The sequence below is a fragment of the Meriones unguiculatus genome, chromosome X (assembly GCF_030254825.1).
Source record: "Meriones unguiculatus strain TT.TT164.6M chromosome X, Bangor_MerUng_6.1, whole genome shotgun sequence".
Lineage (NCBI taxonomy): Eukaryota > Metazoa > Chordata > Mammalia > Rodentia > Muridae > Meriones > Meriones unguiculatus.
In genome coordinates, this window is record NC_083369.1 from 130,870,244 (window position 1) to 130,883,185 (window position 12,942).

Genomic DNA, 12,942 nt, shown 5'->3' on the forward strand with positions numbered 1-12,942 from the left:
TGCCCTTGTTGTATACTTGAACATTTTTTTGGATATATGCCTAGGAGTGGTATAGATGGATCTTGAGGTAGCACTATTCCTAATTTTCTGAGAAAGCACCAGATTGATTTCCAAAGTGGTAGTACAAGTTTACATTCCCATCAGCAATGGAGGAGGGTTCCTCTTTCTCCACCTCCTTGCCAGCATGTGTTGTCACTTGACTTTTTATCTTAGCCATTCTGATGGGTATAAGATGGAATCTCAGAGTCATTTTGATTTGCATTTCCCTGATGACTAAGGATGTTAAGCCTTTTTTTTTAAATGTTTCTCCATCTTTCAATATTCCTCTGTTGAGAATTCTCTGTTTAGTTCTGTACTTCATTTTGATTTTCTGAGACAGGCTGTGCTGTGCCTGCTTTGTAGACCAGGCTGGACTTGAACTCAGAGATCTGTCTGCCTCTGCCTCCTGGGAGTACTGGGATTACATGTATGTGCCACTATGCCAGACTATCTTAAAATAATTGAAAGATACCAGAGCATTTCAGAAATTGCAGTGATTAGAACTTTGTTCATGATGTCAAGAGCTTGTGCAATAGTGGACGGTGATCCAACACACATATTTAAAAATGTGTCTCATTGTGGCCAATAGAGACAAGACCTTGGAGGAAAGACTGTATTACCCTCAGAACATGAAAAACTATTTGAGAGTACTAAAGCACAAAGTATGTGATCTATATAATCAGGCACCTACTTTGCACTAGTACTGAATCATGCAGAAGCATGCACCTTAGAACTATCCATGGCAAATGTCTTCAACTCTTTGGAAAACATTCAAGAAGAAAGTTACAAAAGCACCTGAAAGAAAGGATCTGTCATTCTTGCCTTTTATTGGAATAGATGAATGAGGCAGGTTCTTTCTAAAGGGGTCTCAAAAGGCAACTTGAGCAAATTTAATCTTTTAACATAATTTATATATATTAAATTATATTAATATAATTTATATAATCAATTATACACTATATATTATTAATTATTATTTTATATTTATATTCCATTGTTATAATATATTAATTATGCATAAATTATATACATTTATATAATAAATTATATAATTCATATAATAATAACATCTAGAGGACATAGCTTTTGACATGGCTAGCCACATAGGAATGTAAAATGTACCTATGGCTAGAAATATACTCTGAACATCTAGGGTCACTCAGTGGGAGTGATCCTTTAGAGAGTTTTCTATACTGTTTCACTGATCTCTTTAGTAATACTAGGTTTCTATGCAGTCATAGGAGATAGGTAAAGCCCACAGGGTAAAGCCCTCCCTATCACACACACACACACACACACACACACACACACACACACACCTCCAAATACTGAATAAATACACACAGACCCAAAACTATTGGAAATACTTTTTTTCTATATAAACGTAGCATTACATGACATGTCTGCTTGATCTAAAAGTAGAAAAACACATCCCAGACTGTAGTTTGGATTACCCATTGTTAAGATGCACTTGACTGAAAATTACAATAGTTCAATAAAATGGCTTACTCTTTATCTGACTTTAAAAACAATTTTAGAAGAAGTAGGCTAGTTATATGGCTTGTTTATTCAGTGGTTTTCCATCTTGTCTTTCTATCTTCAGTGCATTACATATCTATCTCTCTTGGGCTGTGGATCAAGCTTGTTACTAAAGAGAGCAGGGAAGCTGTATAGAAAGCCTCGCAAGGTGTCACCCCCACTCTGGTACAGTTATATGTCTAGTTTCATTTCCCTAGCCCTACAAAAACCAACGTTCCTTCTGGCTTACCAAGTTCCCCTAGAACCACAGCAAAGAACAATGAAAAGCTGATTTTCGGTTATTTTAATCTTGAGTGTCTTCCAAGAATGTGTGATGGTCAAATTGTAGGGGATCGATCTACTACTGAACCAGGAAAATGTAGTAGGTCACAGAAAAGTGTTTTAGAAAAATAATACAGAACTAAACAGAAGTGGATATTTGAGAATGCTATAGGAAGTATTGAACTTTTTTTCTGATAAAGAGAGCCCTGTTTGGTTCATGTGTTTCCCATGCTGAGATGTAAAGTGTATTTATTTCTCAGTGTATATTGTAGAGAAATGTTAAAAACGTGCTGTTCCAAGAACATAAATTTAAGTCAATGGGCCATCCTTATAATAGACTGTTAAGTAAATGGATTTCTTCTTTTGAATGAAATAGTACTATAAATCATTTAAACAGTGACATAAGTAAGCAACAGGAATTATTGAGATTTTTTTTCCAGTAAAGGAGTAAGCTTCATGGGTGATGTTTACTCTGGTGGTTCTAGGTGTGATAGATAGAACAATTTTGAAGTCCTAAATTTAAGAAAGCAAAAAAAGAGGGAGCAGTTCATGGTTATAATTAAGATGAAATACATAGTTGAGGGAAGATGCATAACAAAGTGATATAGCAATGATCACAATGAAAATTATCATGTTGGTGGAGATGCATAGCTTTTATGGAGAATGTATGAAATTTCAGCAGATGTTTTAAACTCATTATGGTTGTTACTACATTTAAACCTCCCATTAACCCTCGAGACCATCAATTAAAGCTGGAAAATGAGTATAGGGTGGAGCTAGAAGAAATCATTAATGTACCTTCAAACCCATTTCTCGAGATAATGGGGAAAAAGAGAGAAGGATGATCAATTATATTTTGTAATTATAACTTTAGGGAAGAGTAAAGAGGAAGTTTAACTTTAAAGAAGCATACACATGCATTCATTCATTTCTCACAGAGTTACTGGTGTATTGAACCCTGGACCTGGTGTTCTAAACCGATAGGTAAATGATACACAGCCTTGTTCCATAAGAAGTTATGATTTTCTGTGCAAGAACCATGGAAAGGGTGATGGACACAAAGAAGGCATCATTAGTTTTAGAACTCCTGCAGTAGAGGCCTTCCAAGCTTAGAAGTCATATATATTTGGTAGTACTTGATTTCTATTGGCATGTCTTGCATACTGTGGATTCTTCTCAACGTATCAGAGTATCAGATTGACTGTTAAACACTGCCTTTTTTTTTTTTACAATTTATTCACTGACTTTCTATTCCGACGGTAGCCCTCTCCCTCATCTCCTCCTGGTTCCCCCTTTCCTCCCTTTCTCTCCTTCCTCTCCCCTAATCCACTGAAAGGGGAAGTCCTCCTCCTCACCATCTGAGCCTAGCTAATCACATCTCATCAGAACTGCCTAGATCCTCTTCCTCTGTATGTTAGCAAGGTCGCCCCGCCAGGGGGAAGTGATCAAAGAGCTGGCCACTGAGTTCATGTCAGAGACTGCCCTACTCCCTTTAGGAGGGAACCCACATGGAGACTGAGCTGCCTATGGGTTATTTCTGAGCAGGAGGTATAGGTCTTCTCTATGCATGATCCTTGGTTGGCACATCAGTCTCTGTTGGTCTACCCAACCCAGGCCCAGATTTTTTTTTTGACTCTCCTTATGGAGCACCTGTCTCCTTTGGGTCTTTCTATACCCTCACACCCCTTATTCCCTAAGAATCCTTGTGCTCTGCCTAAAGTTTGGTTTTGAGTCTCTGAATCTCCTTTGATTCTCCTGCTGGGTGGAGCCTTTCAAAGGACATCAATGGTACGGTCCCATCCTATTCCCTATTTTCTGTTGCTTCAGATTTGCCTTCTGAATGAGAATTAAGCACCCTCCCTTGTTGTTTAGCTTCTTTAGGTCTATAGATTTTAGTATGGTTATCCTATATTATATGGCTAATATATGCTTATAAGTAAGTATATACCACTTTCTGGTCTTTCTGGTTCTGGGATACCTCACTCAGGATGATCTTTTCTAGTTCAATCTACTTGCCGGCACATTTCATGATTTCTTTGTTTTTAATAGCTGAGTAGTATTCCATTGTGTAAATGTACCATAATTTCTTCATCAGTTCTTCCCTTGAGGGACATCTAGGTTGTTTCCAGAGTTTGGCTATTATGAATAAAGCTGCTATGAAGATGGTTGAGCAAATGTCCTTGGTGTATGGTAGAGCATCTTTTAGGTATATGTCCAGGAGGTTTTTAGGTAATGCTATTTCCAATTTTCTGAGAAAGTGCCAGATTGATTTCCAGAGTACAGACCAAAAATTTTGCAAACACATCTAGCACACTGCAGCTGTACATTTCCAGGAAGGATAATATAAAAGCAGAAAAACAACATTTGCTACCCAGTTTACTACTTGACAACCTAAGCTCACCTCTTTTGTCTCCCAGGTTACTCTAACTTTATACGTCAACATCTAAGCCCCAAACTGAAGGCAGCTGCTGTGTTCTTGTCCTACCAAGAACACACATTTTTATTGTTTTGTTGAGTTGTTTATTTGGGTTTTATGGTGAGGTAATGACAACAGTCTTCCTTATAAGGATACTATATAATTGAGCGTTTTTGAAGTGTCAGGTTACTCTATTAAAAATAAAAAAGATCAGGAAATTTTTTATTAGACTGTTGCCTGCAGATTCTTAAACCATTAACTATTTAAAACAATTTTCAAAACACATACACAAAGTCTTTCCCAATTCTTATACCAGAAATTAACTGAAACAAGTAGGAAAAAAAAGCCATAAATTGAGCTGGGTGCAATGGCACATGCTTGTAATTCCAGCACTTGGGGTGGCAGAGGCAGGTGGGTCTCTGTGAGTTCAAGGCCAGCCTGATATACAAAGCGAGTTCCAGGACAGCCAGGGCTACACAGAGAAACATTGCCTCAAAAAATCCATAAATTAAACAATTAAAGAAAATTAATGATTAATATATTTCTTTTTTTTTCTGGAATGATTTGGCTTTAAAACTTAAATATGGGGTTAAGCCATCCTACCTACAGTAACATCCTATGCTGATTGAGGGAAAAGCATGTTCGCTATTCACTATTCCTTCGATTTTGGTAAAGGAGTTTGCCAGGTAGCCTGAGCTGGCTTTGAACTCAAGATCTTCTTGCCTCAGACTTCTGAGTGTTGAGATTACTGACCACAGCCAGCACCCTAACTTCTATCCATATCCAAATTAAACTCACTGTCTTTCATTTTAATAATTCCCATGGATACTATTTTGGTTTGCTAACACTGCTGGAACAAAAGATCTCAAATTCAGAAACAAACAACTCCAATCTTTTGCTTTGCAGTGCTGGAGGAAAAAGTCTGAAATGGATCTCAGTGAGCTAAAATCAAGGTGTCAGAAGGACTGTGTCTTTAGGGTACTTCAGGAGAGCATCTCTTCCAATGACTTTCCTATATCCCAGGGCGACATACATTCCTCTAATTATGGCCCCCTTTTTTCCATCTTCAAAGATTCATTCCATCTCTTTGGCCATCCTTTCATAATCCCTTCCTTCCTGTGACTAGGAAAGTTTCCTCATTTAGAACTACTAGTGTGATTAGTCTGGGCTCTTTCACACAATGTAGGGTAATTGCTCTGTCTCATGGATATGAATGTATCATATTTGTGAGATTATTTCTGTCCTGCAAGCTAATGTGTTAATCAAAGGATTAAGTTGTGGCCATCTTTGGAGTGTCATTCTTCAGAGTACAGACACATTTTAAATTAGTTCTGGACTTCACTCCTTTCATTAAACCCCATTCTAATATTAATTGAAGGGGACTTTGATTAACTAGAACAAAGGAATTTAAAGTAAAAATGAAGTGTTTTTGTTTTAGTAGTGCTTAACTGACAGGAAGCTTATTTCACATTCTACATTTCTAGCTACTAACTCCAGATGGATCTTCAACTGCCCTGATACCCAGCATTATTGCTGGTGCATTAGATCCCTTCTTCCATTTTGCTTTCACTTTCTCAGACACCTAAGACTGCTTCCTTATCTTTACTCCTAAATAAAACTGCATCTGACTTCATTGAACTGCAGAGGCAATATAATGGAAATTCCATATGGTACACTTCTATCTACTAACTCATCTGAACCTTTACCCAAATAACCAATATCTAGTCAATTATAGCTCCAGCCAAGGTAAAATTCTCTACCATCATTCATTCTAGAGAATTATCTCAATGACTTTCCAACCCCTTGAGCTTCAATTCTTCTCTCTCTCTGATGAATTCTGAAGTTGTGGAGCATGCCTAGAGTACTTTTATCTGAGCCTAGGAATCCCTAGTTTCTAGAAATCAATGTACACAATCATCCCCATGTGACAGAAAGTGGAAATGTAAGTTTAAATGTTTTTATGTCCAATGTGTCTTCTATCTTATCAGAAATAGTATCGTTTCTGTAGGTTCTAGATTTTGGATGTGGTGTTTATTTTCATTGGGGAAAATTACTTGAAGAGTGAATCTGACACTGTTTAGTACTTCTACTTGGGGATTTGCATGGGAAATCAATGGCCACATCCACCCTATAGCTGCTATCATAGCATTTGGCACTAGTCACAAGTTCAAATGAGCTCAGTCAATGTTCCATATTTATAAATCACCTACTTCAAACAATATTCCTAGAAATTTTTGTCTAATCACTAACGTTTTACATCCAGTCACAACTTCTCTCTTGCATAAATAATAAAACTTCTTTGTAAACCATTGATTCTCATTATGATAGAAAACATGAAAATATCCTGTATGACCTGGAAATATTTGTAATAGCTCAATATCATGAAACATTCCTTGAGGGGGTTGGAACAAGATAGATTTAGAAAGAGCCTCTAGCAGACAAGTTTTATACCAGTTCTATTTGGTAACAGTTATTTATTTTAATGGCCTCTTCCAAGATCAGGAACAAAGAGACACATCAAATTAACTAGATTTTAAAGTAATGTTACAAAAATTATCTCTTTACTGATAACTTATCCCAATGCATTAAATTCAAAGCCTTTTCATACTTATAATGCACTTCAGTATGAACTGTATTTGCCAAAATTTCCACATTTTGGGGAATGCAAAGAATGTCTGTGCTCATGAAAAGGAGGCAGGCTTATTGGTGGTAGTTACATAGGGCACTTGTGAGCTAAGTGGCAGGAAGGTCAAGTTTCTCCTGCACCTTACCCAAACAAGGCCAGGTGAGTCAGGAAAGCCTGAGTGTAAGAGAAATCTGATAGACACCAGTAGAGTTTCCACAAATGCAAGAGAACTTCTCATCTATTTTGAGGATATCCGTGTATGGAATTCATGTGAAATGGAACGACAGAGAATGCGGATGATGTAGCTGACTATAATTGTCATTGCAACTGGGGAATAAGAAAGCCAAAGGGACATGGCTTCTGTTACTGGCATACATATTCCACCTGTCTATAGCCACCCTCTATCTTGATTCTGAACTCCATCATAGTCCCCAACAGAGTACCACGTTTCAGCATAAAGAAAAAGCAAAGCATAGCCTTGAGACTTGTTATCTAATGGCAAACTCAGTACTCAGAATTTTGTGCTACTCCTAGTTGAATCAAGAGCCAACTTTCCTGTGGCAAAGGTGAATTGCCTGAGTCTACATGACTAGTGTGGGAGGGTGTGTGTGTGTGGGGGGGGTGATAAAATGAGTTCTTCAAGCCCAGCCTTTAAACTTCTAAACCAGTACAACCAAATCTAAAAACACAACAAAAATTAAGTCCATTAATCAGCACTGTGAATGAAAGAATGTGAGCATATATTTGTGTTTAAGGTAAAGTGGCTTAGCCTTGGTTCTTGGAACCTGATAATAATTACTGAGAAAGGTTGTTATATGTTGTATTACAGGGGATTTATCAGTATTTCTGACTTGAACCCACTTGATGACAGTAGAACCTTCACCCAAAGGATGACAGCCAAAAGCATGGTCAGAAATTGGCAGATGTCCTCTGGGAGATAGGAGGCAAAATCACCTCTTTTTTTTTCTTGAGAACTACGTTACACACATATATTGTAGTAGTTAGTTTTCTGTCAATGTGTGGCTACAACTAAATATTTGAGGTAAACAACTTAAAAGAAACAAATATATATGGTGTTATAGCTATCAGCCAATGGTCACTTGGAGCCCGTTTCTGGACCTGTTCTGAGGCAGCACAACCTAAGATCATGCTAAAGCAAAAGTGCACAGTTCATGATGGCAAGGATTCAGACTGTCAGAGAGGAGGCCTTGCTTGGGACAGACTCAGTTTCCATATGCATGCTCTAATGATCTACTTCAGCCCCCCTAAGTACCATTCCCTGTAGTTTTTACTGCCTCTCAATATTTCATTTACTCATGAATTTTGTCAATGGGTTAACCTATTGATAAAGATCAGAACCCTCGGGATCCAGTGTCATCCCTAAAGGTCTACATCAGTAATATGGATAAAGTCTTCAACACAGGAACCTCTTAGGACCTTTAAGATAAAGTATAATACATATGTATTCATGTACTTATTATCTGATGAAAGTATTCATAACATGTCCACCTTTCAGAAACTTGCCCTCCCTATTCTATTTTTGTTTTTGTTTCAAGGCCATCAGCCAGAACTCTTTATGAGCACATTTACTATAGTCTCCATAATAAATTATGGTTTTACATTCTGCTTCGTTTGTTTTCTGCTTCATGCAATTATACAAACTGCCTTCAATGATCACAGTAATCATTCCGAGACAGACGTGTATGGGCTGAAAAAATTCAGTTGCCTCCTTCTCAGTTCTATAGGAATCAGGACCTCCATCAAAGCACCAGACAAGCAGGTGTGCCTGGGATCAAGCATTACAGTGGCAAAGTATACCCAGGCACACCAGTGAAGACTGGCTACAAAAGGTGTTCATAACCATAAAATCCCAGAATCTCAGTTTGTATGAGATCAAATCTGCGATCTTAACAAATCTGAGGCATTCTTATTAGATATTCATTTTTGAAATCAAGTTGAGACAGACCAAGTTTTTTTTCCCCAACTATTTAGATGACCTCTCTGTAAGCTTTCTCCTTGGTTGATGGGAAGCCATGAAAACTTTTTAGATATATATGGGTTTCCTTTGTAAGACCTCCCAGTTAACCTTAAAAAAAAAGTTAGCTGCCATGTACACTGTTCTGCTTGGACATGTCTTTCAAAATGGACATAGATGCCAGCCATCCACTAAGACTCTCTAGTTTGCATTCTTTGTTAATGCCAGGCTTGAGAAGAATTTGCAGCCCATGGCTTTGGCAGAACAGGTGGCTGGCTGGCAGAGCCCCCATAGAATGGCAGAACATGCAAACAGGGCCTTACCTTTGGGGATGGTGATCTGACAGCCCAGGTCACAGTCCTGCTGTAACTGATAAAAAGCCACTTCCTGCAGCCGTGCCCGCTCCAGCTCTGAGAGGCTTTGGATGGGGACTGACCTCAGGCGCACACTGCGGCCAGACATGCTGTTCCAAGTGAAGTCACCCTGTAGGCCAAGAGAAAAACATGAAGCATGACACAGTTCACCCATTTGTCACAAACTTCCTTCTCAGGCAGTAAGAGAGGCAAAACCTTTCATGTTTATGTTCTACAGCTGGTTCTGTATGCTCCAAACAAAATTCTGTCCTAGTTCAGCATGATTTTTTTAAATTATTTTTTTATAAATTACAGTTTATTCAATTTGTAGTCCCCTCCCTCATCTCCTTTTAATCTCACCCTCCATCCCTCATCTCTGTGTGTAGCCTTGGTTGTCCTGGAGCTCACTTTGTAGACCTGGCTGGCCTCAAACTCACAGACATCTGCCTGCCTGTCTCCTGAGTACTGGGAATAAAGACATGCACCACTACCACTCAGCTGAATAAATTTGTTAAGGAATTCAAGGAGAGAAAAATTTTTACATAAAGAGATAAGAAGTGCAGAGATATTCAACAATAGGGCATGGCGGTGCATATATGTGAACTCAGCACTGGGGACACAGAGCTTAGAGAATCTTGAGTTTGAGGATACCCTGGGCCGTGTAGATCCTGTCACAAAAAACTTAACACACACACACACACACACACACACACACACACACACACACAAACAAAAAGCACAGGCAGGCAGGAGGATCTAAACTAAGCATTTTGGTTCAAAGTTGAAAACAAATTTTAATGAGTCAAACAAAATTGTCAATACATAGGGAAAGAAAATAAATATGATTATATAAAATCCAAGGAAGACTTAATCCATGGTACCAATGCCTACTCATCAAATCTCATTAAAAAAGCAAGACATAGACACAAAAGTCAATGCTAGCACAAAATTACAAAATCATTCCCAGAAAGAGCACCAAAGCCCACCATCACAGCCTAGAATGTGCTCTGGTGTTTTCTCAATTCTCAAATTTGTGTTCAAGGACAGCATTTTTCTTTAGTGACTTCTTCCCTTTTAAATGGATTATTTATTCATTGTAGGGCTCTCTGAGCCCATTTTTGACCCTCTACGCTGAAGCCTGTATTTGATTTATCATTATAGCATACTTTTAAAGGATTGAAAATGTGTATTTTAAATTTATTCATTTTTATAAATGTAGGTACAATCAAATGTGACCCAATGGCTGAGTAGTATATGAGAGATGATAGCATAAATAATAAAAAGCATATCATACAGAGATTTGGGTGTGGGCTAATATCTTCTATAGGTTGCCATTCGACAACGACTGAAGAAATTTTGGTCAACCCCACTGAAGAAGAAGGAGGTGTGTGTGTGTGTGTGTGTGTGTGTGTGTGTGTGTGTGTGTGATACCTGGAGGAAAGAGGATGGAAAAACTACAGATTATCTTATAATGCATGAAACATTTCCCCACAGTAAATATCTATGCCGAGACTCACAAGTAAACATTAGGTGATGCTTAGGGAATTTGTGGAAAAGTGGGAGTAAAGAGAAAAGGACCTGGAGGTAACAGGAGCTCCACCAGAAGACCAAAAGAGCCAACTAACCAGGATCCTGAGGGACTTGCTGAAGCATCAACCAAGAACCATGCACAAACTGGACCTAGCCCCCCTACGAAGATGTAGCAGACTGGTACCTTAGGCTTCATGTATGTCCTCTAGTAAGTGAACTGGGTACTGCATCAGACAGTGACTCACTTGTCTGAATTTTGATTACTTCCCCCAGGCAGGCCTGACATACCAGGCCACAAGGGAAGAGAACATGCTCAGTCCTTATGCAACTTGCTGGCTGGGCTAGATGAGAAAGGGAGCTCTCTTTTCCTTAGAAAAAGTGGGGGGAGCAGGAGGGAGGGATTGGAATCTCAGGGGCTACAACAAGGAAGTAAAGTGAATAAAAATAAGAGAAAAGAGGAAAAAAAACCCCAAAATGCTAATAGTTCATACCCTGAAAGAACACACTGTGGTTAAGCTCAAATTATAGAGAATCCCCTTTAAAATGATGGTGTCAGCAAATCTTAACAATCGTTTATACATTTTGTTTATCATCAGAGGCATGAGCTATGTATTTTATGCATATTATGTAAGAATCTGTGTATTATACACATAAGCATAATCACAGGATTTGTTTTTGAACCAGCTTCAAGAAAAGCAAATGCCATAAACCAATTGATGAAAAACAAGCAAAAGACTCAATAAAATAGAATTTTGATTAACGGGAAAACAACTCAAACAGTATTAACTAGAGAGATGTCTTTTCCACCAGAAGAGTATGTATCCACACTTAGGCAAAAGAATCAAAAGGCAAACTCAAAATCAAATATCTATGTTTTATTCAGAAAGGTCATTCTCTTGACCTTATCTCTGTGTTTTTACAAACAGACTTGACTTTCCCATGAAATAAAATTAATTAAAGCAATTTTGGGTTGAGCCTACACCACACTGTTTTCTTTTGAATTTGGGGTTGGTCTCTATTTGGAGTATCTCTTTAACCACACCCAGGAATAAACTGCACAGACCAAGAGGGCCAGGAAGGGATTGATGTAGGGATGCTCAACCTATTTTCTGTGGACCCACTAGGTCAGAATCATGGTGGGGGAAATTATCATTATCAAACATGAAAGATTTTTGGCTTTAAGGCAGGCTTCAAAATTTTAGGTATCCAGCATCTGGTCTAATTATATGTATACTTTTTCACAAGACTCTGAACATCTTTGAGTCTCAGCTTTCTCATCAGTACATGAGGAAAGAGGAAGAATTAACACTCAGGCATGTGTGGATCACACAAGACAATGCAAATGAATTTCTTGTGGAAGGCTTATTAACTCCTGACAGGCTATGAATAAGTGGTGATTTAAGTTGCAATTAATATTAATCACCACTCTAAATTCACATCTCCATCAGAAGCCTGACAGTTATAGTGACACACAAAACTTAAGAAACGTGTGCTGAATTTTTGAATAAATAGTTCCACTACATGTTGGACTTGCTTCCTCTTTCTTTCCTTCCTTCCTTCCTTCCTTCCTTCCTTCCTTCCTTCCTTCCTTCCTTCCTTCCTTCCTTCCTTCTTTCTTTCTTTCTTTCTTTCTTTCTTTCTTTCTTTCTTTCTTTCTTTCTTTCTTTTTCTAGGTGCCAGTTGGATCACGGTTTCTTGAAGGTAAGAAGCACAAAGTAAGGAGCATAAGGACTAAAGAATGGTTTGTCATTTAGATCATATATGTCACAAGTAAATCTTTTCCCAGGGTTTTCTAAAGTGGCCAGTGTCATGTAATAATAATTAGTAAAGGCATGCTTCCCAGATAATCAAGATGCACTACTAAAGCATAGCATAAGCTGAAATACCAAAGCTCACAGTGAACATTTCTGACTTGATCTTTCAAACTCCAAAATAAATATGTGGCAATGACAGGAAACTTCCTTCTTTGTGAGATCCTGGGGAAAGCTGAGAGTGTCACACCCATGTCCTGACTCATCAAAGGGGGGGCTGTTCCTGTATGTACTCAACAGGAAACCATTTTCAATAGTCCTCTCGTGACTATTTATTCCTCAGCAAACTTTACTTTATCAGGATTTAATACCTCTCCTGTGTCATACACTTTAAAAAATCCATTGACTCTGACCTTTTCTCATTAAAAATTTCCATTTCATTTTGAGCATGA

At 38.2% G+C, this 12,942-nt stretch overlaps 1 protein-coding gene across 3 annotated transcripts in view; it reads right to left on the reverse strand.

Moving 5' to 3' along the window:
• Positions 1–12,942, reverse strand: part of Arhgap6 (Rho GTPase activating protein 6) — a 584,642-nt gene that overhangs the window by 92,077 nt on the left and 479,623 nt on the right. For all 3 annotated transcript variants that reach the window (XM_060375299.1, XM_060375301.1, XM_060375300.1), the window contains one exon: positions 9,180–9,339. In XM_060375299.1, the coding sequence (XP_060231282.1) occupies positions 9,180–9,339 (160 nt within the window). The remainder of the gene's footprint in view (positions 1–9,179; positions 9,340–12,942) is intronic.